Here is a 26184-nt window from a genome sequence, read left to right as displayed (position 1 = left end):
CTATTGGGGTCAAAACAAACACTGATCATTATCTTGTATATGCTGATCAGATGAATAAATCAGTCTTCTGACTTTGTATCCCGCTGCGCTTGTGTTCGCAGGCATCATGCTGCCCTCGTTGACCTCGGCCGTTTACTTCTTCATCTTTCTGTTCCTGTGCACCTGGTGGTCCCTCTGCCGGACCTTCGACACACTCATCTTCAGCTGCATGTGTGTCCTGATGGCCATCTTCAGCGCTGGACACCTCGTCGTCCTCTACCTCTACCAGTTCCAGTTCTTCCAGGAGTCCATCCCGCCGGGCGACGGCTACATCAGGTCAGACACGTGCAGAGTCAATGTGCAGCAAAGCAGACACAGAATCCAACTTCTGAAGCTGTCGACGCCCTGTAGTTCATCTGTTAAAGTCTACCTTTTATTATTCAGTGCAGGTGCAAATTAGTCTAAATCAAAAAGCATTTTAATTTGAAATACCCCGTCTGCTTATTAGGATGCAATCGATTGAGATTATTTTCTCACGTTAAACTTTGTTGTGCACATGACTGCAGTTACAGAAGGGAGGTGAAGAAACATTAACAGGAAAAAACAAACTGTCTCCCTCACAGCAGTGAGCGATGGCTCAATCTAGTGAAAGTTAAACTTACCATCATTAAATGTCTCTTTGACAAATTGTTGAAATGCTATTTCTCTTGTTAAAACAGCACACACCCATACTTACGCTGTCTGGCTCCTTAATAATGTGAAAATACATGATGTGATGACAGAGCTCAGCAGCCAGAGCTCCTTTGGCTCAACGATATTTATTGGGCCCAAGGCAAGTTTGTTTAAACGATGGTAAATATTTACTATTGTTACAAACAAGAAGGCAAAGCAAGAGACAAACCCAGCTGGAGGGGAGATATGTCCAACTCCTACTCACAGCACATCAATATCCGAAGCAGAGCTTTTAGGCTCTTCACTACAACCAGTGTTGTTTTATTATGCATGAGAAAAGAGACAATCAGCTGTCTGTGGCTGCAGCGGTGAAGCGTTGTGGTTGGAGTAAAGCCACATTGTTGCGCGTCTTGCCAACATACGTTAGTCGCAGTTGTAATGAATACAGACTCTGTAGCAGAAAGTGCCTTAAGTCACTAAGCTGCTTCTGTTTGACTGACAACCTGGAATGCAAAGAATGCTGTTTGTTTACTCGTTACAAAAAATACACATCGAGGTTACCCACCGAGATGTTTGACAAAAAGGTGATTTTCTGCTGTGGCAGGAAAAGAACGTTTAACCATTAGAAATGCTGCAGAGATACAGTCGTTTAAATAATAAATCCCTATTGATACAGATTAATGTATATATATTTTAACCTTTAATTTACTTTGAAAGTCTCACTGAGACAACTTGGCACCAAAATGTATAACTTTAGAGAATATCAATCTGCTAAATTTTATTAGATTTTAATAGTAGACGATGTTAAGAAATCTCCATTTGGGTCTGAATCTAAAAACACACTTGATAAAAAAATAATGGGATACATGTACAGTGTGTCCAGGAGGAAATTGTGCTTTAAACCAGACCAGCAGCTCTGTAGCTGTTGACTCACCGTAGCTGATTTCTCAGTGTCCTTGGTGTTGCAGCATTTTATTGATCTCACGTTTTCTCATTTGAAAGCTGTGCTGCTGCGTGTCAGGACCAAGGCTATTTACAGCTATACATAGCTGAAACTGCCTTGAATAAACCTTGTGTCCTCACCATCCCTTTCCTGACTCAGACGACAGATAAGGTGTGATTACAGCGCTGCATTGACGGCCTTCTCGTTAGAAAACAAGCTCATTACAGTCGATAAGTCTATTTAAACTGTGAATGCTCCAGTGACTGTACAGCACCATTTAAATTAATGGGATCCAACCTTGGGGTCAAGAACTCCCACAGGGAAAATGATTCAAGGGCTAAAACAAGTGTTTGTTTGTTTTTTTGACAGATTGATTTTGCTTTTTTTTTTTTATCATGAAATATGTGGACTCTCCAAACCCTTAAAGCGAGTAAACTAGGCGCTTTAAAAAAGCTAAATGATCACCAGAGAGGTCACATAACTTCAGTACAATCTATTAAATTTGCTTCATTCAGTTTCCAGAAGTGAATATGGGAGAGCGCGTGTAATTTTTTTAAAGCGGTAGGAAACAAGCTCTTTATTTGTGTATTTGAAGTCCTAAATTTGGAAATTTACGGTGGCACGGATTCTCCTTTGATCGCTCCTCACATGAACAGGCTTCTATTTCATCATGTGCCGCCCCTGCGTTGCGTTCATGTTGACTTTCCATGGCGCTGAGGTATTTCTGTCTGCATGAAACCTGAGGCTCAATGTGATGATAAAAGTAAAGTGTCCTCCTCTGATCTGTCCCGTTTCCTCTCTGCACCCCCTCAGGCGGTCAGAGGGAAACTCCTACGGCCGTAAATATGTGCGGCCCCCATTGGACAATGGGCCACCTTAGTGCCTGCCCTAATTGTGCTTGTTGACAGTGACTCGGCCTTGCTGTCGGCTGGCTGTTGAGTGAGGCCGTTGAGAGGCCTGGCTTCCACTCCACTTCCTGCCTCCCCTCCTTACAATGGAAGTCCCCAGTCACATGACCACTGGGCCTTCCCCAGCTGCAACAAGAAACCTTTCAGGAAGTGTGATGGGGTCAGAGGGGGGTGTTCGCTCCTCCACATGGCATAGAAAGAATAGACTCAGGAGGGACCTAAATCTGTGTGGTTGTCACTGGAATACGTCAGTGCAGTTCCTGTGGAGTGGATGACCTTTATTCTGCGCAGAGGAAAAGGAGTGAATCATGTGGCATCCTTTGTGATACAAACAGACTTTTAGCCCCATTGCATTTTTCAGATTCCAAGGTTAGGGCGTAGAGGGAGATTTTCTTCACAGGAATATCATCTAGCAGAAAGTCAGAAAGTACGCTTAATTTCTGAAGCTGTTTACATGAGGGCAAGTCGGCTGTACGACACTTCAGCATCGCTGCAGTTGATGTAACTTGAGTTCTGTATGCTGATAGTTCCAGCATACTGTGAACGTGGTTTGATCGTGGTAATAAACCATCTGTTAAGAACGTCAGAACCCGTATTTATCAAGCTTGTAGGAATTAAAATTAAGAATGCTTTAAAGAGTTTACCATGCGAGGCAGCTGGATTCGCGAGATCAGGCAAACAATCCATCTCGCCAGGCTTCAAGTTATGGGCTTGTGGCCAAACCACAGTCGTCTCAGCTTCCTAATGAGCATAGAGTTGGTAGAGGTACAGTTGTGATGACATCAAAAACAACAATGGCGGCTCCTAAAGAGGTTAGCGCAGATGCTGATACAGCGTCAGTTTAATCAGAACTTTAGCATTTCGTCATTGAGAGAAGAGCGACGAACGGCACTGAAGTAGAACTGCTTGACCCTGATCTGACAGTACTCAGCACTTGTTTCCAGACTTTTCAGCTTGTGACCACTTTGAATGAAGAAGTATCTACTTGTGACCACTCAGCACAACTCCAGGCCTCAGTGTAGGCTGATGATTTGAAGGCTTTTTGTAGGCCTGAAGAGGAGAAAGTATTCGGTGTGGACGAACTATACAAACTCCCAAGACCAAGAAAAGTTTCAGTATCTGGAACAACCATAAAGTTGAATGATCTTTGTTAGAAGTCAAACCCTTATGCCACCATTAATGCTTATGTTGACGTCTACGTTATCAAAAGTTCAGGCTTTGTTTGTGGTCAGCATCTGTGTTCATCTCTGTCTCAACTTGATGTACCTGTCTGTCTGTCTGTCTGTCTGTCTGTCTCCACAGTGTATTTGGCATCTCCCCCATTGTTCAGACCAACTGCTCCTACACATGGAAGCTCATTGTGCACCCGGATCGTAAGTGGTACCACTTTGTCAACCCCATCATGCTGCTGATCCTCTACTACACCCTGGCCACGCTGATCCGCCTGTGGCTGCAGGAACCCATCGACCAGCTGACGGTGAGGACAGCAGACAGAAATACAATGAAAACACTTAAGAGTGGACCTTTGTAGTCGACAGCGCTGTGACATTTACTGTAGAATATGTCAATAATTTGACCCTCCAGGTTCATTATATTAGGTGAATCTGACTGAAAAACAATCACAATCGATTCTCTTGACTTTTGTAAAGGTGAAGGGAAAAATGGCCCAGAAATCTTGATGATTCTCTGACGTACATCATTGGAAATACTTGGTTTTATATATTGTAGGAATTGGAGATATAAAATGTTTCAGCTGTCAAAAACATTTCAGCTCTTCAACCCTAAGCTAAATGCACCAAGTTCACACCTGCTGTCTGGGCATTGCACACAGGGAATTTGGGAGATGCAGCAAAACAATTAATTGAGCAGTTAACAAAATACAAGACAAAGAGCAAAGAGTAAATCTCTTAATCACAAAATCGCAGCTAAAATTGATGATAACAGAGCATCTGAGCGTGGATTTTTCTTTAATTATAGATCTGGAGGGAAACAGAAATGTTAAATGTGTAGAATAAACCTGCATTATTGCCTCCGGGCAGAATAACCTCCCCTTCTAAATTACACAAGCAGTGTGTAATTTAACTTTGTGTTTATGCTGCTAAATGTGAATGAGCTCTTGTTTGGAGAAAACTGCATTTTTGGAGTTCATGTAAAACTGGGTGGTGCGAGAAGTCAGTGGGTGTCAGAGATGTTTAGCTGAATCTGGCACGCAACAACTCCAACACGGCTCCTCAGTAAATTCCAGACAGTAACTGAAATAGAAAACAGATTGAATTAAATGGGCAGCCAGGTGGCCTCGTGATCAGAGAAACTGTATAGATGGAAGATTCCAGGACGATCGATTGCTGGCTGGATCTGTGTGCCGTAGCTCAGGTGTTATCTGAGGCACCGTTGGTCTAATTCTGACAACGCATGACTGAGTTAAAGGTGGTCTAGAAGGTAAAAAAAAATGTAACCGTTACATAACAACTCAGACACCACAGATCCAAAATTGATGACTTCATGATAAAGTGATGATGGATCACATTTCTAATTTTAACTGCAATCTGGGTTCAGTCGCTAGAGAGATTTACACAAGAAAGTTTTGTTGACAGGTGCATCAAACTAGAACCTGAAAAACAATTAGTTTTTTGACCCTCAGGCTTCAAACAGTCTGAATTTAACCTGATAAAGGTCAGAGAACCTAAACATTAAAGGTACAATATGTAAGAAATTTAAAGCGTTCCAAAACTAACTGAAATTAACTTAACATCACGGAACGCCTGCAGTTCTCAATAACACGTCATGCGATGTGGAAAGTGGACTTTAATGCCATGAAGACCCCCGCTCCTGATCTCAACCTGTCTTCTTTCTCCTCACAGCTCGACGCTCAGCTCCTCTGTAATGGACTTATAGATTAGTGTTTTTATAGAGGGGTCAATACTTCCCTGTAAACCTGCGGGACTGTATGCATTATTGATCCCTCCACAGCGTGTGTGTGCGTTTTCACCTACTCTTACTCTTTAGACGACGCTAATAATAAAACTTGATTAAGAGATAAATCAGCAGCTGACAGGTTTGTTCCATGGCAGAGATGCCAGATGATGATGGGCCTCATCTTTGCCAAAATGAGGAGAAAAATCTGGATGCACTGTTACCATTTCTCAATTGATTTAACGCTTGATTTGTAGTTCATGGTCTGTGTTTATTCAGCAGCAATTCTCCAATGCAGCAAAAACTGTGAAAACAGAATAATTCAATCCAATTTTAGTAAAAATATCAGACAAAGAAATGCAGAAATGGCAGTCACACAGCGATGTGGGTGTAATAATTCAGTCATAGAGCAAATGTTTTGATTGTGCCGTCTGGGCTTCATGTTGGTTTTGTTAACAAATTATTGTGCTGAATCCAAAAGAGTGTGTGATTGACGTTGCTTTTATTTCTAAGGAAAACACATCTAACACCATAACCAACACTGGAAACAAAACTCGAACCGAGCTACAAACCAGTAATGAAAACAGGAATTCTTCTTCAGGCATTGCTGCCATTGCTAAACTTGTGGTGGATGACGATCAAATTTAGATTTTTAATGCAGAAAATCACAGACTTAACACATGCATTTAGTTATTTAGCCCGAATACTGCACAATTTAACCTCATGCGGTATTTTTTGGATTGAATCTTCTTTTCTAGTACAGCATTATTCTGTCTTGTTCAAAGAAACTAACAGTGAGAACTACTGAAAGACAGAAAACCACTGTCTGTGAACTGAAGAAGAAAATGTGTCAGAGAGTCTGAAAGTAAATTACTTTTTGTTCAGTTTTTTCTGTATTTTGTGGTATTTGAGCCACTGCCAGGACAAACTACTTTGAACAAAAGGCAGAAAATCAATGGTAAGAAATGCTGATCATTTACAGTAAAACTGCATCATTTCCTCTTTTAAAAGGTCACCAACTCCTCCTCAGATATTGTCCTCCTACACTGTAAAACACTGCTCAGCAGCAGCTGAGTAAAACTGTGTTTCTTTCGAGCGTCTTCTCTGCTGCACACCAGTGCACTGACTTCAAAGTCCACTGGTGAAGATATATATATATATATATCATCCAAAATATCCATCTATGTTTTTTCAGGACGAGAAGGACGGTGATATGTGCGAGGAGGAAGATCTGGTCGGAAACAGAACAAATAACTCAGCCAACAGGAAGAGGCAGCTGTGGTGGGAATCACGCCAAGGCACAGACGAGAAAAACGTACGCCAGCGTTCACACACACACACACGACTAACAAAGCATTGATTATTAGCCATGAAGTATCATCCTTTGGTGAGCATGCTGTTGTACAGTACATATACAGGAACCCTTTTGTTAAAAGCATGAAAACATGCCTGGAAAATAACATGAAATCTGTTTGGAATTTAACTTCTGAAGTCTTAACTTCTTTTAACCAGCTTGGCTGCTAAAAACCCATTTCCTTGTTCCCTTCTTACAACTGATAACTCGTGTTGGCCTGGAACTACTATCATCAGTTGGGCCTTTAAACAATAATAATGAAAAAAAGCTGAAGTATTTCAGAAAGTAAACAGGAAACCGACTCTTTGTTATTGTGTAAACTCAAGCTGTAGTTGTTAATTGTTTTCACAAGCTTACATCTTGTTTTACTCGAGCTTTCACCTTCATAATACACTCATCCTTCCCTGGGTGGATTTCAATGCACACACACACACACACACACACACACACACACACACACACACACACACACACACTCTGACCTTGTTCCCATATCAAGGTCCGTAGTCTGTCTCCACCGGCCACCTCCTGAGGTTTAAAAGCTTTTAGGGTGTGCAGACACAGATGAGTGATGGGCTCGATTTACAGAGTAGTGCTGCTCGACTTTGTTCCTGCTTATCAGCGACTATAAAGAACGAGGAGGCCTTTGACTTCAGCAGCTCATCGATAACACACCTTGCCTTGTATGCTCTTTTCTCCTCCTAGCTCCTCTCCACCCAGGATGGCATCAGTACAACTGAGGTGGGGGCCGCTCTGGATTTAATCTGTGCATTTTACCTCCCCACCCTCTCACCCCTTAGACTTGCTGCAAGAAAAGGAATCACTGCAAAGTGCTTGTCACCCTGCACCCTCATAGAACGAGTTAACAGTAGCCTGTGTGTGAAAGTGAAACTCCTTTTCCCACTGTCCCTGCTGTCCCAGATACACTGCATGTACTGCCTTACACCTGCTCAGTTGTCAAGCTGTCATCATGAAGTCGTTGCTCTGAGTGCCTCTGAGTTGGAAACATGGAAGATGTCAGGGCTTGTGCTTTAGTTTGGGGAAATGCTCTTACCTATAAATGTTTTGCACCACAGTAAAGCTGAAGGAAACATGTCCAGTGAATACTGATACATGTAATATTGGGCTTGAATTGACCACAGATTTGGTTTAGAAAATGTCAAAGTAACTCCCTTTGTGTATTTATTTTATGAAATGCCTCTCAGCTCGGGGTTATCGGGCAGGTTGTGCTGGGTTAAATCAAAAAATGTGCAGTGTGAAAAGTAGAGAAACTCCCTCTGCTGCCCTACAAAGCCAGAATGTGGTAATTAAAAACTAAAAACGAACTCAGTGTGTGGTGGAAAGCTGATGAGTTGTTTAATCACACTGAAGCGGTTGCTCCTGTTTGTCTTTGTGGGGCAGAAGGCTGTACAGTCCTGTGACCCCACCACAAATCTATTCCTCAGTTACAGAAATCTCTTTGTAATGTATGATGATGATCTACAGGCCGTGCCCACCTCAAACGGGACGTCCTTTGACTTTGTCACAACTGAGAATGGACCGGTCTGTCTGGACTTGTACTCCACCCCCCATTATAAAATGGACCAGCCCAGCGACGGCACAGGTGAGCTGCTTACCCTCTATCGTAACCTTCAAAGATCGAAGTCAGTGGTGTACTGTTAAGTTATTAAATCTCAGGTTATAGATGGTGTAACGTAGAAGTTATCAAGGCAGGTTTATGCTGATTTTGTGTCATATTTGGACATGAGAAAGAAGTCCTTGACTGCAGTTGCATCCTCAAATCCAAATATATGACGCAAAGTCAGCATAAACCGAAACATAAACTAGCACTGCTGCTATGTGGAAATGGTGTGATATTATGGTTATTTTCCTTTTTAAGCTGACCTCAGAGAGTTGTGTGGTTTTATGCAGCTTTATGGAGTAAAATATGAAAACAGGCATTTTGAGGATTTATAAACTGACTATTACGCATTTGCACTCCTTCAGGAATCACTGGATTTGTTTGCCATAGACACAGTTCCTTTATATTGATTGCACAACACTTTGTTTTGACTCTCTTTGTACTTTAACTTTGCAGTTTGTCGCCACTGAATTCACAGAATTGCCTTAAAGGGGCACTTCGCTGATTTTACAGGTCACAGTCAGTTTACTAGTCGTGGGGGGGCACGTCACAGCCTGTGAATACAGCTGTTTAATGTCTTCTGTGACTCTGAAGGAACTTTGTAAAGTCTAAGACAATAACCCACTTGAACACTTTTGTTTTTGAGACTACTTTTAGCCATGCTAGCAGGTGGCTAACAGTCTGTTGGTCCACCACTTTGGACTGAAATATCTCAACAAATATGATGTGAATTTCCATGAAAACTTGTAAAGTCATTCATGGTATCCAGAGGCTGAATCCTACTGACTTTGGTGATCCTCTGACTTTTCCTCTTGTGTCACCACATTATTATTTACATTCAAGCCTGTACTCTGTGTGCTAATTAACAGGCGATAGCATGCTAACACTCTACATCAGCATGTTAACATACTCATGTTAGCATTCAGCTCAAAGCTGTGCCAAAGTACAGCCTCACAGAGCTGCTAGCTTGGCTGTAGACTCTTTCTTGTCTCGGTAAACAAAAAGCCTGTGTTACAAAGTGGGCAGTGGATTTTGAAGGATGTGGGTGTCAGGAGAGGATCTAACAAAGATTCTTTTTTAACTTTGCATCTTACAATTGGCCTTAGCTTTGTGGAAGCTCAACACTAAATCACTAGAGTACCTTACTTAACTCAATAATACCACAGAGTGCCGTAACTGTGAGTAACAGTGATTTGTGTTTCTGTGTCCAACCAGAGAAGAAGGATGAGTGTGTGTATGAAGTGTGTCTGCCCCCGGAGGATTCGGCGTTGGAGGGAGGAGAGGAGAAGTCTGAGGAAGGAGAGGATGGGATAAAGAAAAGAGGAGTCGGTGCGATGGTCAAAATCTTCCACTTCATAATGAAACAGAGCTACATCTGTGCTCTCATAGCAATGATGGTGAGTAATACAGCCCACAGATGGTGTTACAGAGTTACAGAAGCTGGGCTAAGCTGCATTTGTTTCATGTATTCGAATGTTTGGAAGGAAAGCATCCAAAAGCACTTTCATTTGTAAACTCAAAATTGACCATAAACCATAAAAATGCCTCTCCTTAAGTAAAGTTTTACTCCTTAAGTAAAAAAAACAAAACAAAACAAAACAAATCTTTCTTCTCAAAACCAAGATGTGACTGTTGTTTTCCAGTCTGCAGCCTATATTTACACTTTAATTTGACATGACATGAATATGCAGCATTATAACCAGAAAATCACAACTTTAAACCCACAGACCTGCTGGAAACATGCTGGCGTGGTTAGTAAATGCCAAACACTCCTGCCTCCTTGATCAAATTCGATTTACCCTTGAGCAAGGCACTGACCCCCGCCCCTCTCTGCTCCAGTGGAACCGCTGGCCGGCCAACAGAAGGAAACTGTGGTTGTACTGGGCAGCTTCTGCAGCTGAATGTGTGGCAGGATATTTCTAAAAAAGAGCATCTGTTCTTAGTTTGAAAATTCCTGGATGAATCATAGTTAAACACATCTGAGTAACGGTTACTTAGTTTGACTTTGATTATGACTTGGTTACATAGAAAAAACGTTATTTATTAAAAGGCCTGTGGACAGTAGATTTTTCTTTCAGTGCAGCAAAGAAACACGGTGTTGATGATGGGAAAACCAAACGCTGTGTTAAATTGTATCGTACGCGATGAAAATCTGAATCTGGGATAAAACCAAATTATCCCTTTGGACCCAAATGACGCATTTTACCTTAAATACTGAAATACTGCACCCCTTATTCTCAAGGAAGAAAAGAGTAAACAAAAGCCACTACTGACGACACTGAGATCATTATTGTGGTATTTTTTTCTGGAAAAGAGTTTAAGCAACTTTTTAGGCCGATTCCAGTATTTTCTGGCCCAATATTTTTCCACCAGGGTTCAGGATTTCCACAGCTGAATTTTCTTCCCTGCAGCGTGGACCGGATTTAGATGTTTAAACCTTCATTTTGAGGAGTATAATGGTCATGCTTTGTTTAACAGGTAGCCCTAATTTCCTGATAATTCCCTGAGAAAGCTTCCTGGAAAGAACTGAAAATGTGGGAGTAGTTCTGGGAAAATGCTGGCGAAATTCTGAAGTTGTTAATTTAATTAGAGTTTAGTTAGTTGTGCTTGCAAGCAGGTGATTTTCAGAAGAACTAAAATTCTTTATTTTTCTTCTGTAGCAAAAGTAACTCAGGTCATAGTTGTCTGTACATCCATGGCTCCTGAGCAAACGTCTAACTCGGATGCATCAGTTTCACACAAATACATCCTAAAAGACAATGAAAAAAAAAAAAACAGTAGGACTGAAGAAATCCATGAAATTGAGCTTTGTTTTAGACAACCCGTTCTCCTCTTTCCATTCAGATACAGATATCTACTCTGAATTGCCAACTTGTGGAGATGCAGGCAAGAAGCCCAGACGACTGTATAAAGCTCTGTTTTATTCATGAATAATCTTCTGTGATTTGTTCTCATCAGGCGTGGAGCATCACCTACGTCAGCTGGCTGACGTTTGTCTTCCTCATCTGGTCTTGCATGCTCTGGATGGTGAGGGACCGGAGGCGTTACGCCATGCTGTCTTCTCCCTTCATGGTGGCCTACGGCAACCTGCTGATAGTTCTGCAGTACATTTGGAGTTTTGAGAACTTGGCCGGGGTCCCGGGGTTCTTTCTCAAGAAAAACAACCCTTTCCACTCACTTTCATCCAAGGTTTGGGAGTTAAAATGAACAGAATTTTCTTGATTTTGACATTGCTGTGTGTGTCTGTCTGTTGTAAATCCACACAATCATTAAAACTGACCTTTAGATTGAGTTACAACCTGTGATCCGAAAACGCAATTTAATACGTGCGAGGATTTCTAATGCAGCAGACGTTCGCAGCTGATGGAAGACACTCTTTAGATTCTGGAACTGAACATTGTCAAACTGTGTCTCCCTAATAGTCAATTACTTAAATGAGAGAGGGCAGTCATACAATGTGCTCCTGAAGGAGAAGGTCAGGTTTGTAGTGTTTTGACATGTTTTGGAAGAGCTCAAAGACTTTCATGTTGGCAGCTGCTCAGCCTGACCTAATTGTGTCTAGAATGAGATTTTCTACGTCAGTAGGCCGCCGCAGACTTCCAGCCTTAATGTGTTCTTTATCACCCGTGCTACTGTTTTGTTAAACAGCGCATACGTTCATCCCTCCAGAGAGTGGAGATGCAATTATATTTCACACCTGAGTCAAACTGTATTTTTAAAGTTTATTTTAAGAGGCGGATGGATGCAACACATGCTTGAAAGTTTAGAAACTCAATTCTGATTTATACATCTCTCTCTGTGTTATAGTATGCTCTCAGCTAGTTAAAGTAAATGCAAATGATTCATCAGTGAATCTTCTCTATTCTTGCCGATCATTTGCGCGTCTAAACGTTTTATTTATTGTGCGTAGGCCCTGTGTCTGCTGAGCTTCTGGCTGCTGCTGAGACAAACGCTCACAGAGAGATGGGAAAAACAAAAGGAGGACAGCGCCGGTCTCTCAGACGTTCATGTGGAGGATCAGAAGAAGAAGGGTAAGTCCTGGACTCTTACTTCATTTAGACTATAGCATGAATACTGTATTGATTAAGATAGAGAAAGGAAATTTGGAAAGTTCCTCCAGCTGTTAGCACCACCCATAACCCAGACGATGCTAACTATCATTTGCAGGTGTCAGAAAATACTTTTGCTGGTGGCTCTTTTCAGTATTTGTACATATTGTGTGGTGTAAAATATTGAGATTTCTTGACTTTTTTTGGAAGCCTTCAGCTTTGTTTCATCTCATTTACTTGTTTCCGAGGACACAGTAATCAGCATTTCTATAAATGAGCCAGTGTTAGCCAGGTGGCTAATTTTCAGCTGCAGTTCTTTGGCGAGATGTTTTGAAACCAGTGAGGTGATGGTTAAAATTTACGGATGACAGCAAGTGGCAGAAAAGAGAGCAACAAAACAAGCAATCGGCAGACACAAAGGCAATGCTGGTCTGGATAAAGTGTTATTAATACTGTAGAGCACGAGTGAATATGCCACACATAGCCAAGCCATGGAAAGCCGACTGTGAGCATCGGGGTGTGTTTGCACTTCACACGTTATGCTCTTAGTTTATTTTCACGATGAGGGAAGAATGCTGAGGCTGTTCTGCAGGTCATCCAGATTTCTACGAGGCCAAAAGGTCTGAGTGCCACTCCGCTGATAAATTCCAACATCAGATAAGACTTCAGAATTTCTTTCCAACAAATTCAGTAATTCATATGCTCTCTACCAGGCCGTCGAATCCTCCAGTGTTTTCCACAGACATGTCAAAATTCCATTTAGCTGAAAACTGTATAAGACAAACTGTTGGTAATGCTTTACTTCATCAATTACAAGCATTATATGAATATTTAATACGGTTTATAACCCAATATAATGCAGTTTTATATGCAGATAAAAATGTTTATGAATGTATTTGGCGATAACTACAGAATAATGCCTCCTGCGGGCTCCCATTAGTGGAGGCTGGTGTGTAAACAGATAATCATTGACAACATTGTAAAGCATAGTTTTGATAATATTAAATATGTCTTCACAGGAGAAGTTTGTCAGCTGTTTACTGTACATTAATAAACAATCAAAATGTCCTTGGTACAACAAAATGATAATGAGTTATAAACTATTGCAGGTTTATTATGAAGTGTTTGTACTGTACGTGTCTCAGTTGATGCAGAGTTTTCTGATTCGCTGCTGTGTTTTATAGAGGAAGAGGACTCAGAGGAGGGAGGGGAGCAGGACATCATGCAGGTTCTGGGAAGCATGGTCATGGCTCTGCTGGTTAAATACTGGATCTACATCTGTGGTGGCATGTTCTTCTTCGTCAGCTTCGAGGGAACCATCGTCATGTACAAGATCATCTACATGATGATGTTCCTCTCCTGCGTGGTGCTCTATCAGGTGCCAAAACACACCTCTGTATTATTGCATGCTTATGTTAGATGTATGTCAGCACACACACACACACACACACACACACACACACGCAGATGCATCATCCCAATGTTTCTCTCAGATTTCTCCTCAGTTTTCTTTGGTGTTTAACGTTTTTCCGCCTTCTGCTCTGATGTATGCACATTTCCAAATACGCAGTACACATTTATATTATGTGTAATTCAGACAGATATGTTTAATATCCATGGAATATTTTGGATGTTGACTAGAAAAAAATAATTTGATTTGTCTTTAATTTGCACAAATTTGCAGGCCAAGAAAGTCTGGTGACCTCTTGTGCTTAAAAAGCCCCTTCAAACCAAATTGTACACGTTCAAAAGTGAACACGTCGTCAGTAAAATGAGGCTGTTTACTCAGTGTTACTGTCCGTATTCCAAAATTAGTGTATGGGTAGGATGCTGTAAAGTTTCCAAATTCAATTTCCCCAAGACAGAAGGTGCTGACAATTTTATTATGTCATAAAGTTTGTGTACAGCAGACTTACAGTCCACAGTGTTTTCTCGACTGTTTTATAACTCCTTCCACAATAAAAGAGAGCAGTCACCTTAAATCCAGATGTCCTCTGCGCACCATGTTTAATTTAATGCATTACAGCTGTTCATGTCACAGAATTCATTACCCCTGAAGCACAATGATCACAGTCATTCTTCTCTAGGTGCACTATGAGTGGTGGCGAAAGCTCCTGAAGTACTTCTGGATGTCGGTGGTGGTGTACACCATGCTGGTCCTCACCCTGGTCTACACCTACCAGTTTGAAAACTCGCCGCCCTTCTGGTCCAAAGTGACCAGCATGGACGTGGAGAGGTGAGCACGTCTGAGAAGCAGGTTACTGACTCACTGCCGGTCTCACTTCCCTGACTGGCAACAGTGGACACTGAGTCATCAAACCATCTGTTTTTCTCTTTATTTAACTTGTAGACTTGGATGCTGGGTTCCCAACACAGCTACCACAAGTCACATGATCAGCACCAGCCAATAACAACTCTGCTGATACTGCTGTTTTCTTAGAAAAAGAGCACACTGTTACTCAAGTTAACTTCATCCAGGAATCTTCTAACATGGCCCTAAGAACCGAATTATCATAAATTTAGCCTGATAGCAGCATGTTAGCCTGGATTAGTTTAGACACATTTGAAGAACAGGCTCCTTCTCTGTATCACCATCATCACAGGAATGCTGATATTTGAAGGCAATAAGAAAGTGTGGTTTTGTACGCTGATGAATTTCCAGGGAGTTGTTAATGTTTCAGGCCTCTCCTCTGTCCTGAAACGTAAATGTTAAATGTTTGGCCTGAAGAAAAGTTGATAGTTCGAAACACTATCATTAGACTGCGAACAGGAAATACAGCTCTACATAAAAATGAAGATAAAAACAGATTATACACAATGTAGAAAATGTTTTAACATTTAAATGTAATAAAAAAGAGAATACATAAATATGTAAGCGTCTGTTCAAAGTTTTGGTGAAGTAATAAGCAGATTGCTTTCAAGGTTTTGCATCAGCCTTAGGTTGTTAAGAGTGCAGTGAAGGGAATCACTGTTCAAACAGTCCAGCTATGGCAGACTAGCATTTAATCCCCCTTTTAACCTTTCATTGTTCAGAGAATTTTGACTTTTTATGGAGCTTTTTCGTTCACTTTTTGTCATCAGTCTCACTCAGGGGTGCCTTAAAGAAGATGTAAACTCAGGTCTCATGTTCTTCTGTTTCCTCTCATTTTCCCATCCGTGCAGCTTGAAGGACCTGGGCCTGGAGAAGTTCACTGTCTCCATACTCTTCACCAGGATTTTCATTCCCACCTCCTTCCTGTTGGTGTGTATTCTCCACATGCACTACTTCCACGACCGCTTCCTGGAGCTCACCGACCTCCAGGCGGTGGTGGCCAAAGAGGAGAGCACAATCTACAGGTGAGACACGTTCTGTTTGTCTGCTTTTGTCCAAGCCATCATTGAGATTTGCTCTTTTTTATTTGGGTCGTTTAAGTTCACACAGCTGAATTGCAAACAAACTGTTCATAGACAAGCTGCCAGATGCCAGATCTCATTCTGGTTGATTTATTTTTTGCTTTGCAAGATTTATCTACAATCTTTGGTGTTAGACGTCCTGAGAAATGGGCATTTGAACTTGTTGGAAGACGGTGCACCCTCAGTGGTGACCTTGTGCTGCACAGGTGTGTCTATCTAAGAAGTCCTGTCAATAAACCCATGAAATTTTTAACAGTTCTGTCATTTTAATCAAATTTCTTTTCCCCTTTTCTCTCCATATTTCGTAGGCCAGTAGTTTGTACTGTAATGTCAAACCTCTGAATCCTGTTTCAGTATAAAATGCACCACATTGAGAACAGAGAAATGTCCTTTCATGGCATCTTTAAGAACCTAAAGCTGAACATGAGTCCCCACTGCGTTAGTTTGTAATGAAAAATGCTGCTGGCTAACAGGTGCCATTTTAAGTCCTTATACTTGTAAAACATAGATTTTCTGTGTGTTTTCTCTTCATTTCCTCTAATCACTGTTAAGAATTTCTATAAAAACTGCACCAAGAGCAAGTCATGAGCAGAATATTAATAAGAACATTTTCTGGTCAATATATTTCACAATGTGAAAATTGTACGCAAGTAATCAAGCTGATGCTTAATGCCATTAACTCTGATTCGCTGTTATGCAACACATCAGACCGAGCTCAAGTTTTTAATTACAGCTTGCTTGTAATCACTGATTTGGACATCAGAACTTTGTCATAATCAATCAGGACGAGCCTCAGGTTGTGCCTCTCGTGTGTTAACATTCGAGTCAAAGACCTGACGATCCTGAATAATTACACTTCGGTCAAAGGGCTGAACATTAGTTTTCCTGAGAGATGAATTCCTGGCGATCTTTGAGAGGTTTCACTTTTTTTAACTTTGAAATACCCAGAAGGTTGTTCGGCACTACTTGCAGCTGTTTTAAAGTTATTTACAGGATCATTGAAGACTCTTCAATCTGTCTGAATGATGAATATTCTGTCTGATTTTAACTCACTTCGCTGCCGTGTTTTTTATGTCCTTGTTTAACAACCTTCAAGGTTTTTCAACAGTGCAATCTCTCATTTTTCTGTGACTGAGAGGCACAAACTGGGGCTTCACCAGCACGTGATTCCACTGAAAGCTCATCGACAATAACACTGAATTATTCCCCAAGAATGGCCGGTACTCAAGAACTGTTAATGACAACATATAAACATGTTGAGCATCAGTCATAGTGCGCGGCGTGTGTTGAGTGTCACATTAACATTCACGCGTTCACAGTCTGTGCCGTGGTGGCTTTTCCACTGTTTCGCTGCCATTTGCTTAGCTGGTCTCTGCTTCTCTCTGTGACCTGCTGCCATCTCTCCTCTGCCACCCTTTTCGCACAGCCACGCTAAAGTCAGCGGGCGTGTGTATCTGATCATGGATAGGTGGGTATCTGCTCGCTTTCTGTGGCATCTGCCGCCATCCCGTTTCACCTCTGACTCTCTTCTTCCTCCTGTTGCAAGACGTCCTTTCCCCCCCACACTGACTTGTCCCTTTCCCCAGTGATTGTACACATTGATGATCTTCTGAAATATCTTACTCCTGGAGGTATTTTACTGACATGACTTGTGTTTGTTTTCAGGTTTTGTAATTTATCATTTTGCCTGTGGCCTTCTCTTTTTGATTCTCTGTTATCTTTAAGGATCTTTCACCCCCCTCCAAACCCAGCCCAGCTCTTTCCCCCAGTAAAACCCTTCTACTTCTCTCCAATGGTTTCAGAAACTGTCAAACAAGCATGTTTGAATCTGAAAGAACTGTTCTTCACTTCCAGTATCTTGCCAATGATCTACACCCCCTTTTCTGCACTGAACCTCAGAAAATTCCCCCCTTTCCTGAAAAACTTCGCCTACCCGAAACCACAGGAGCCTTTTGGCCAGTTTTCATGCATTTTAATAAAACTGTGTGGATACTTTTAAATTATTTCAAGTGTTAGTTTCAGCCTGCCTTTGTCGGTTTCTCTCCTCACTGTTCATTTTGACTTCTGTGTAACTTTATTGTTCTGACCAGCATCAAGCAAAAAATACCCACTCAACAGAGCAAGTAAGTGTGACCTGGATAACAAAATGCTTGCCTTGATATGCGGCCGGTTCATGCAATACAAACCCGACCCTTGACCTCGCCCCATTGCCTGAGAAGAATTTAAAGGGTTAATGGCTCCCTCTCAGCTGCTACCATTAATCTACTGCAAGAAGAAAATCCTCAGACACTAAAGAAAACAAACACAACAACGCAGATTGTTTTAAAGAATGCAGAAGGAATGTGCACTGCTTATCAATCACAATGCCTGATGAAACGCGGCTCTGCGCCTCAGTTAGCCCACGCAGAGCTGATGATTCCCATCCAAACATTTGCATCGGAGCCTTTTGAGAGTCACCTGGACCGTGTGTGTGCTGTGTTTATGTACTTATGAGGATGGAATGCCTTCAGAAAGATAAGACTGTGAGGAAAATCTGTGAGCATGTTTGCAGGTTTAGCATTAAGACTTTCTAGTAAGGTTAAAGTTTAGCGGCAGGACGTGTCAGTCAGAACGATGAAAGAATGGGTCAGCTTTGCACATGTAAAAATGAGCTTTAAGAGGACGACCATGAATCTCAACATCCCAGCTTCAAGTCTGTCCGCAGACCTTTGTTGTATATCATCTGTGCACCGTCTCTAATAAAGGATTAAAAAGCCCAAAACGTAATTTGAATCCTTATAAAACGATGGCAGAGTCAGACGTCTATAGATGCTTTAAAGAGCCCTTTAAAGTTTATGATGTAATCCTGAATAAGAAACTAGAGAACACCAGCCGTTTCACCAGTTCTAATTTAATTTCATTCAGTCCTGGGCTCAGTCCCACGTGGGCCACTGTGGTTGATGTATGGGAGTCTCTGACCGGGAACTGTTTCAAGGGAGTGAAAAAAAAAAAAATGAATGCAGGCAGTGAGACATGCAAACTACTGCATCAGCAAAAGCTAAAACTACCAACATGGTGTAGAAAAGGGGTTAAAGTGGTTCAAAACACTATCTGCCAATATATTTCAGTCGCTTTGGTGGAGGAACTGACCATTTACACCATTTATAGCTGTACTATTTTCCCCTTAAGAACACATGAAGATCTTGGTGCAGTCAAAATACCAAAATCGCTGAGTGTTTTGACCAACATGTTACTAAACTTGGTCGGCCCTGTTTTCTTCAGCTAAGACATATTGCAAAAAGTGAGATTCCACGGTCCCACGTTACCTCCGTTCTCACTGCACGACTTTGCCCGGAGTTACGTTTCTGATCTCCTCGTTCCGTATTCCACTTCTCGACCACTCCGATCCTCTAATCTCGGCCTTTTATCCATCCCCTGCTCCGTCCCCTGCAAAACAAAAGACGGCTGTGCCTTTGCTGTTTTAGCTGCAGCCCCCTTGAATCATCTTCCATCTATCAGATTTGCTGAATCTTCAGACTGTTTCAAGCAGCCTTTAAAATCTTTATCTGCAAGCCTTCTTATAGATCTCCACTCTGGGCTTTGTTTTATGTTCTTGTTGTCTGGTCTGACTCTCATTTCGCTGTTTTTTATTGTATTTTTTTACCTCATATGTTTGTCAATTGTTCTCTTTTTGCTTGTGAAGCACTTTGTAACTGTGCTTTACGTACTGTATAGATAAAGCTTTATTCATTTACTTCCCTGCACTGGTAACCAGTGACGAGAGCCCAGAACGAGTGTTAGATGATCAAATCTTGTAGTTTTTATCAAGATTACAGCTCCAGTGCTCACACTGAAGACTTGTAGGTGCATGCGTAGGACGACCAAAGAAAAGGGCATTGCCAAAATCTGGAAGGTACAAAGGCGTGTATTATGGTTTCAGCATCACACAGTGATAACGTAGCTCAGATTTTAGCAATATTGCTAAGATGAAAACATGCACATCCTCACTTTAACAGAAAGCAGAAAAAAAGTCATTGAAGGTCCTCATGAGTATAGAAATACAGGTGTGTGTGTGTGAGCGTGCATGTGTCTTTGCATGTAGTAACTTCTCACATGCCCTCAGACTGGTGCACCAGGATGGCAGCCTGGCAGACCTCACCATGCTCAGCGCCAGCTCGGTGGAGGCGGCGCTGCCCGTAGAGGAGCAGGAGCCGCAGGAGAAGCAGGAGGAGCAGGAGGAGTGGCGGACAGAGGAGAAGGAACAGGCGCTGGTGGTGGTGATGGATGACACTGACAGGAGTGGCGAGAAGCCCAGGAGCTTCTCCGACCCGCTGCAGTCCAGCACAGAGGAGAGCCACCACTGCAGTGCGGGGACGGAGCCGGAGCCGAGCACCGAGCAGAGCTCAGGTACTGAGCAACAAGGACATACAGTACATCATATGAGGGCTGCACCTGACTGTTCAGTAAGAGATAATGTGCTGAGTTATTTTAATCGGTCATTTAGTGTGATCATAAAACAGGAAAGCAGCAAACTTCAGGTTTGAAAAGATCATGTAAAACCAGTAAATGGCGTTTCTGTTTGATCAGTGACTCACTCGCTGAGTCACTTATTAAAATTGTTGCTGATTAATTGTCTGCCAGTCAACTAATTGATTCATCATCTAATCATTTCAGCACATTATTTAATTTCAGCAGCAATAGTTTGATGTAGCCAAACCTCCCTCTCAAGCACATGGAGGTCTGGAATAATTCAAGCCGAACTAGAGTGAAAAGATTTAGAGAACTGGCATCGAAACACTAAAGCGAGAGGTGCTGTTCCCACAAGCCGGTATTTTCTAACTCACAGCCGGTCAAACGCTGCCGCAGGGTTTCCAAAGGCGTCAGTATCCCAATTTCAATTTTTCCTTTCAGAGATTTTTGGTCTGGCAAGATGCGTGTGAGACAACTGAGTAACTATTACTGTTCTGTCCACCAGTCAGGCCATCCATTAAAGTCTGCTGCCATGTGACAGATCAGCAGTCTAATTCTAGGAAGCAGACGATTTGTAGACAACAAATCACTTTGAGTCTGATGGTAATGTAAAGCTTTTATTCACGTCAGATAGCGGGATTGAAAGCTACAGTATTTAACTACATTAGAGCTACATTAGTTGATGTAGAGTTCGACACCTCCTCAGTCACTGTTTGATGAACAAGCAGATGGCAAATGCAGCCAGTCTGCAATAATGAGGCATCCTGACGGTTTACTTGGCACGTATATCGCGTCATCGTGCCAAAATGTGGGTTTGAAGGGGTTGCATATCGTTACTCTCTTTCGGTTTTTCTACGTTGTGTTTAAAGTGCCCGAGGAAAAACAAATTTCAGAGCAAAGTTAGTGCTGAGCTGCTCATCTCGAGGCTGCGCGGCTGAGCACACTTTATTTAAACACTTTGGCATCTCGTGAGCTTCCGTGCGTGATGCTGGAACTGTTGTTTTCCTCCGAAGACTATTAAAGCTTCCCACACTGCTGGCCATGTTTACGCTCCTCACTGTGTTTACAGCTGAGGCTCCTGTGCTGCTATGTAGCGTCCGCAGAGCACTTTCAGTCATGAGTTTAGAGACCTTTTCTCTCACATCTCTCGCAGCTCAGAAGACATATGTTGCATACAGTCTTTAAAGGCCACAGCTCAGTCTGCAGCCCAAGTATCTGCTGCCTGCCTGCACTCCCACCAGCCCCTCGTTAATCATCCCGAGCAAAGCTCTAAGAATCTGTTGTATTGCAGATTTTTGGGTTCAGTAAGATTTACCTCCAGTTTTCTGTTCTGACACAGCGCGTAGCTCAAGTGCTCGCTTTCACCCATTCCATCATCCCGCTATGGTCAGCTACCACTGCACCATTAGCATACTTGCACAGACACTGGTCTTAAATTAAAATGTTGTTTATATACAGAAAATAAAATAGGTGATAAAACACAACCCTGCAGGGCCTCTCGGTTTATGATGACCTGCAAGCTATACGAGTTATACGCTCTCTCAGAGTTTCTTATCCAAACAATGAGGCCTCTATTAAAACCAAGATAACATGGCTTTTTTTTAAAATCATACACTCACCACCAAACTGTCGCTGGAGTTCGTTTTATATCCTTTGTGAGAATATAAAACCAAAGATTATGTCTTCATTATCAGCGACCGTTTTTAATGCAGATTTCAGGCGTCATTCCATACATCACGACACACTGCATATGGGAAGAATTTACATAAACAAGCACTTTATAGTTTCAGAATACACGTAAAACACGTTCAGCTGTTACATTGACCTCAGTTACACCTGGGATTAAAACGGTAGAAACGCTGATATTTCTTTCCCTCATTAAATTGCAGATTGTCATACACATCAGTTCCATTTGAATCCTTTAACACACCTAATTTGAAATGCTATTCAGTTCAGTACAATCAAAGACAAAGAAAAAAATGAGATGTGAGAAGCTGAATTTTGGCGACTTTTCTTTCAAAAATGACTTATTTTCTTTTGATGCACTAAACAATGAATGAACTCATCTCATGATTTCTCACGTGATTTCTTCACAATAAAAAAATCGTAATATCAGCTGATTTATTCCTGAAGTGTCAAGAGAATCATCTTATCAGTCTGCTCCAGCTTGATCTCGGTCTATTAGTGCTGGAAGAGGGATGATAGAGTTTAAACAGAGGACATGCTGCTGTAATTAAGAGGTGAAACCGGGAAACACTTCCCATTTGTACCTCTTTGGTCTTGTTTTCCATCTAAGTGTATCTGGTTTTTATCTCTTCAGATCTGAAGAATAAATGGCACCTGGTGGTCGACCGTCTGACTGTGCTCTTCCTCAAGTTCCTGGAGTACTTCCACAAACTGCAGCTGTTCATCTGGTGGCTGCTGGAGATCCACATCATCAAGATCGTGGCCTGCTACATCGTCCTGGTCTCTGTCAAAGAGGTATGAGGTACAGTTAAAGGCTGACATATGACTGAAGTCAGCATCTGCGACAGCAGGTAGTCATGTCTGCTTACTGCATTGTGTCTGAGCTTGACAGTGATGTGGCTGGTTGGCTTTACAGTAGACCGTTATCACAGGTGGAACAAGCAATTAAGGGGTCCATCTTGAGGTTTTGCATTCAAAATCATGGAGGAGGCAGTTCACATTCAAAATGCTTTACTCTCTAAATGTGTGTCCTGTCATTGTTAAATCGACTTTTGGAGTCCACGTTTATTTTTTTTTCCTCTTTTGTGCAACAAAAACAGATAAATATAATTATTGCATGACGCTGAAGTTTTGCTTTGTATATTAGTAGTTGCTTATTTTGTCTGCGTGCCGCTTTAACGCACACGGTAGCTGTAGTGGCAGATATTAAGAGCGTAAACGAAAGGTATTTTTCATGTTTGAGAGATCACAGCAGATTTTAATTTGTTCTGAAAAATAAAGTTCTTCTTAAAGTAAAAGAGAGCTTAAGAGAGCTTTTCCCTCTCCGAGGAGGGGAGGTCGTGCCAGACACCCCGACTCTGCAAAGTGGACTTTATCCAAAAAATCAAGCTCTTGAGTATTTTCACATTGTTGTGCCGCGTGCTCCACTGGCACAACATAAACCAGACGTGGGTTTCAAAGTTTTTAGCAGCTTGTGGTTGAACTCATCATGTAAAATGAGGGACGGCAGCATCCTGAGGCCGTTTATGAGTGTGTGCAGGAATGACTCTCTGAGGTGAAGAGCTGTTATATTACCTACAGTTGCATTTGGCACTGCTCACATTTTCTTGATTTTGGTGCTCAGATGCTGTTTAAAATGAGTTGATCTCTCGCAGTACTTTAGCCTCCTTGAACCAGTTTGAAATGAGCCAGGTCTGGGCAGGGCGACTATGCAGCCAGATGACCGTCTGAGAGCCGCAGCTGTTACAGTTTCTGGAAGGGAAAAACGTCTTGATCTGAGTTTTCTTGCCATCAGGGCAGTTTGAGTTTGGAGCAAACTGACTGAGAGGTTTAGCCCGGATAAGCTCCTCAGGCTTAGTCTGTTAGATTCGTATTAAAACTCACTTTATGGGCTTAGATTTCTATAATACAATGATCTTTTAATTATGTGTGGTTTTATTTCATTTTTTCTTCACTTGTTTCACCTGTTTGTTATTCAAAGTGATGTGTGAACATGTTCTTCTGTGCAGGTGTCTTTGTTCAACTATGTGTTCCTGGTGTCCTGGGCCTTTGCACTGCCTTACAGCCACTATCGGCCCCTGGCCTCCAGCGTTTGCACTGTGTGGACGTGTGTCATCATCGTATGCAAAATGTTGTACCAGCTGAAGTCTATAAACCCGCCGTCTTATTCCAAGAACTGCTCTATGGTGAATACAATGAGAACATGCTTTTTGAGCTCTGCTGCTTAACGTTATCCTTACTATCCTTGATTAATTAAGTCCTGTCTAAACAAACATAAAGCAACACACACCTGACTAAATCCAGATTAAGAGGATTTTGTTTCATGGTAAATATCACAGCAGGGAGAGGATGATTCAGTAAATACCTTCAAAGCAAGTCTGCATTTCGTCAGAGCCAATAACACATATTTTCTGTTCACAGCCACAAAGTTACTCAAAGGACCAGGTGATTGAGATGAAGGAGTCTCTGCTGTACAAGGAACCTGTGGAACCAGCACACTGGGTGGGCCTGAAGAAGTCTAATGACCTGCTGGAGTACCTCAGGGTGAGGAGTGGAAACTGAACTGAAAGGAATAGTTTGAAGTTTTGGGAAATACACCTGTTTGTTAAATGTGAAGCTGAAGCCAGCAGCCAGTTAGCTTAGCTTGGCACATAGACTGGAAACAGGGACAAACAGCTCGCCTGGCCCTGTTCAAAGGTAACAAACTCTACACCAGCATCTCTGAAGCTCATTTATTAACGTGTTGTAGCTTGTTTGTTTAATGCATACAAAAAACTACATGTAAAAACATGAATTTGTTGGTTTATGGGGGGGATATGAGTCCAGGAAGTCACTGCATCTGGCCAAGATACAGTCCCTCACATAAACCCCCCCCAGAAAACCACAAAGTCCTGTAGTGCACACTGTCAAAGTATTCCTTTAACAGTAATAAAAAGAGCATTTTCTTCACCAGAAGGGCCTTCGATATTCTGTTGATATAGTGAAAATGTTGTAATAGCAGATAAACTTTAACGACAGTACCCTTAAACTGAGCTTATGGGTTTTCAATGTTAAAAATATGACAAACGTCCTTCAGAGGTTGCCAGAAATTGAAGTAATTGGTTAAAAACTACAACTTCAGAGCCACTAAGACCAGCCAGTGTTCAAACTTTAACCAGACTTGATATTTTTATGCAAAAAACAGAAAAGTGTCAAATGTCGATGAAAGGAGTTCACATTGAAAGATGCTCTCTCTGTGCAGAACAACCTCTTGATGCTCGCTCTGCTAGCGTTCGAGGTGACCATCTACCGCCACCAGAAATACTTCAGACTGAGGAACAAACTGTCGCCTCCCGCTGCCAGGATTATCTTCCATGACATCACACGGCAGCATCTGGACATCGGCATCGTCAACTTCGTCAAATACTTCATCAATTACTTCTTCTACAAGTTCGGACTAGAGGTGGAGAAAAGTGTACAGAGCTAAAAGGTCAACGTTTTACCTGAAAACTGTTCTCAATCATGTCGTTTGTGCTCCTCGTGTGTGTCCCTCAGACGTGTCTGCTGTTGGTGGTCAATGTCATCGGGCAGCGTATGGACTTCTACGCCATGCTCCACGCCTTCGCTTTGATTGCAGTCATGTATAAACGCAGGAGGAAAGCCATCGCTGAGATCTGGCCCAAGTACTGCTGCTTCCTGGCCTGCATGCTGACTTTGCAGTACTTTGTCTGCATCGGGATCCCGCCTGCAGCCTGTAAAGGTTTGTCTAATCCACTCGGCCTGGCTGTGCTAATAAACAGACAGCCACAGGGAAGTTTGTTTTTAAAATGTCCTAAAAATAGTGAAAAATGCTCATTACAAGTTCCCAAAGGTCAAGCTGCCATCTTTGAACTTCTTGTTTTGTCTGAACAAACGTCTCAAAGCCACAGTGCTGAATTTATAATCATATGAATAACAGAAAAGCAACTGTCTTTACATTTGAAAACAGTTAATTTTTTTCCTTTAACTATTGATTTTACCTTGTTATGATTGACATCCTAGCTCAAACTGTCTATGCTATGTCAAGGTGATATCGCTAAGTCTCAAAATTAGCTATTTATTACATGTCAGTTAGCTTGTAGGATCAAATTTTGTTTATTCACAACATAAAAATCTGTGTAAAACATAGAAATCTTAGTCCAGAAGAACACTGAGGCCTTGACTTGTTTAACATAATCACAGAATTACATCATATATAA

General features: G+C 41.9%; 1 protein-coding gene across 3 annotated transcripts in view; it reads left to right on the top strand.

Annotated features, from left to right (window-relative positions):
* The window catches only part of piezo2b (piezo-type mechanosensitive ion channel component 2b), a 78449-nt gene that overhangs the window by 26399 nt on the left and 25866 nt on the right, over window positions 1-26184 (top strand). For all 3 annotated transcript variants that reach the window (XM_076744540.1, XM_076744538.1, XM_076744537.1), the window contains exons 7-23: window positions 102-315; window positions 3805-3979; window positions 6611-6730; window positions 7475-7510; window positions 8255-8372; window positions 9606-9787; window positions 11349-11579; window positions 12301-12421; window positions 13624-13817; window positions 14527-14675; window positions 15602-15775; window positions 19935-20218; window positions 22602-22762; window positions 23977-24153; window positions 24389-24511; window positions 25209-25409; window positions 25502-25706. In XM_076744540.1, coding sequence (XP_076600655.1) covers window positions 102-315; window positions 3805-3979; window positions 6611-6730; window positions 7475-7510; window positions 8255-8372; window positions 9606-9787; window positions 11349-11579; window positions 12301-12421; window positions 13624-13817; window positions 14527-14675; window positions 15602-15775; window positions 19935-20218; window positions 22602-22762; window positions 23977-24153; window positions 24389-24511; window positions 25209-25409; window positions 25502-25706 — 2865 coding nt within the window. The remainder of the gene's footprint in view (window positions 1-101; window positions 316-3804; window positions 3980-6610; window positions 6731-7474; window positions 7511-8254; window positions 8373-9605; window positions 9788-11348; window positions 11580-12300; window positions 12422-13623; window positions 13818-14526; window positions 14676-15601; window positions 15776-19934; window positions 20219-22601; window positions 22763-23976; window positions 24154-24388; window positions 24512-25208; window positions 25410-25501; window positions 25707-26184) is intronic.

Source organism: Chaetodon auriga, chromosome 12, assembly GCF_051107435.1.
Source record: "Chaetodon auriga isolate fChaAug3 chromosome 12, fChaAug3.hap1, whole genome shotgun sequence".
NCBI classification, from domain to species: domain Eukaryota; kingdom Metazoa; phylum Chordata; class Actinopteri; order Chaetodontiformes; family Chaetodontidae; genus Chaetodon; species Chaetodon auriga.
Note: the sequence above shows the minus strand (reverse complement) of the source record. Positions and strands in the feature narration are given on the sequence as shown.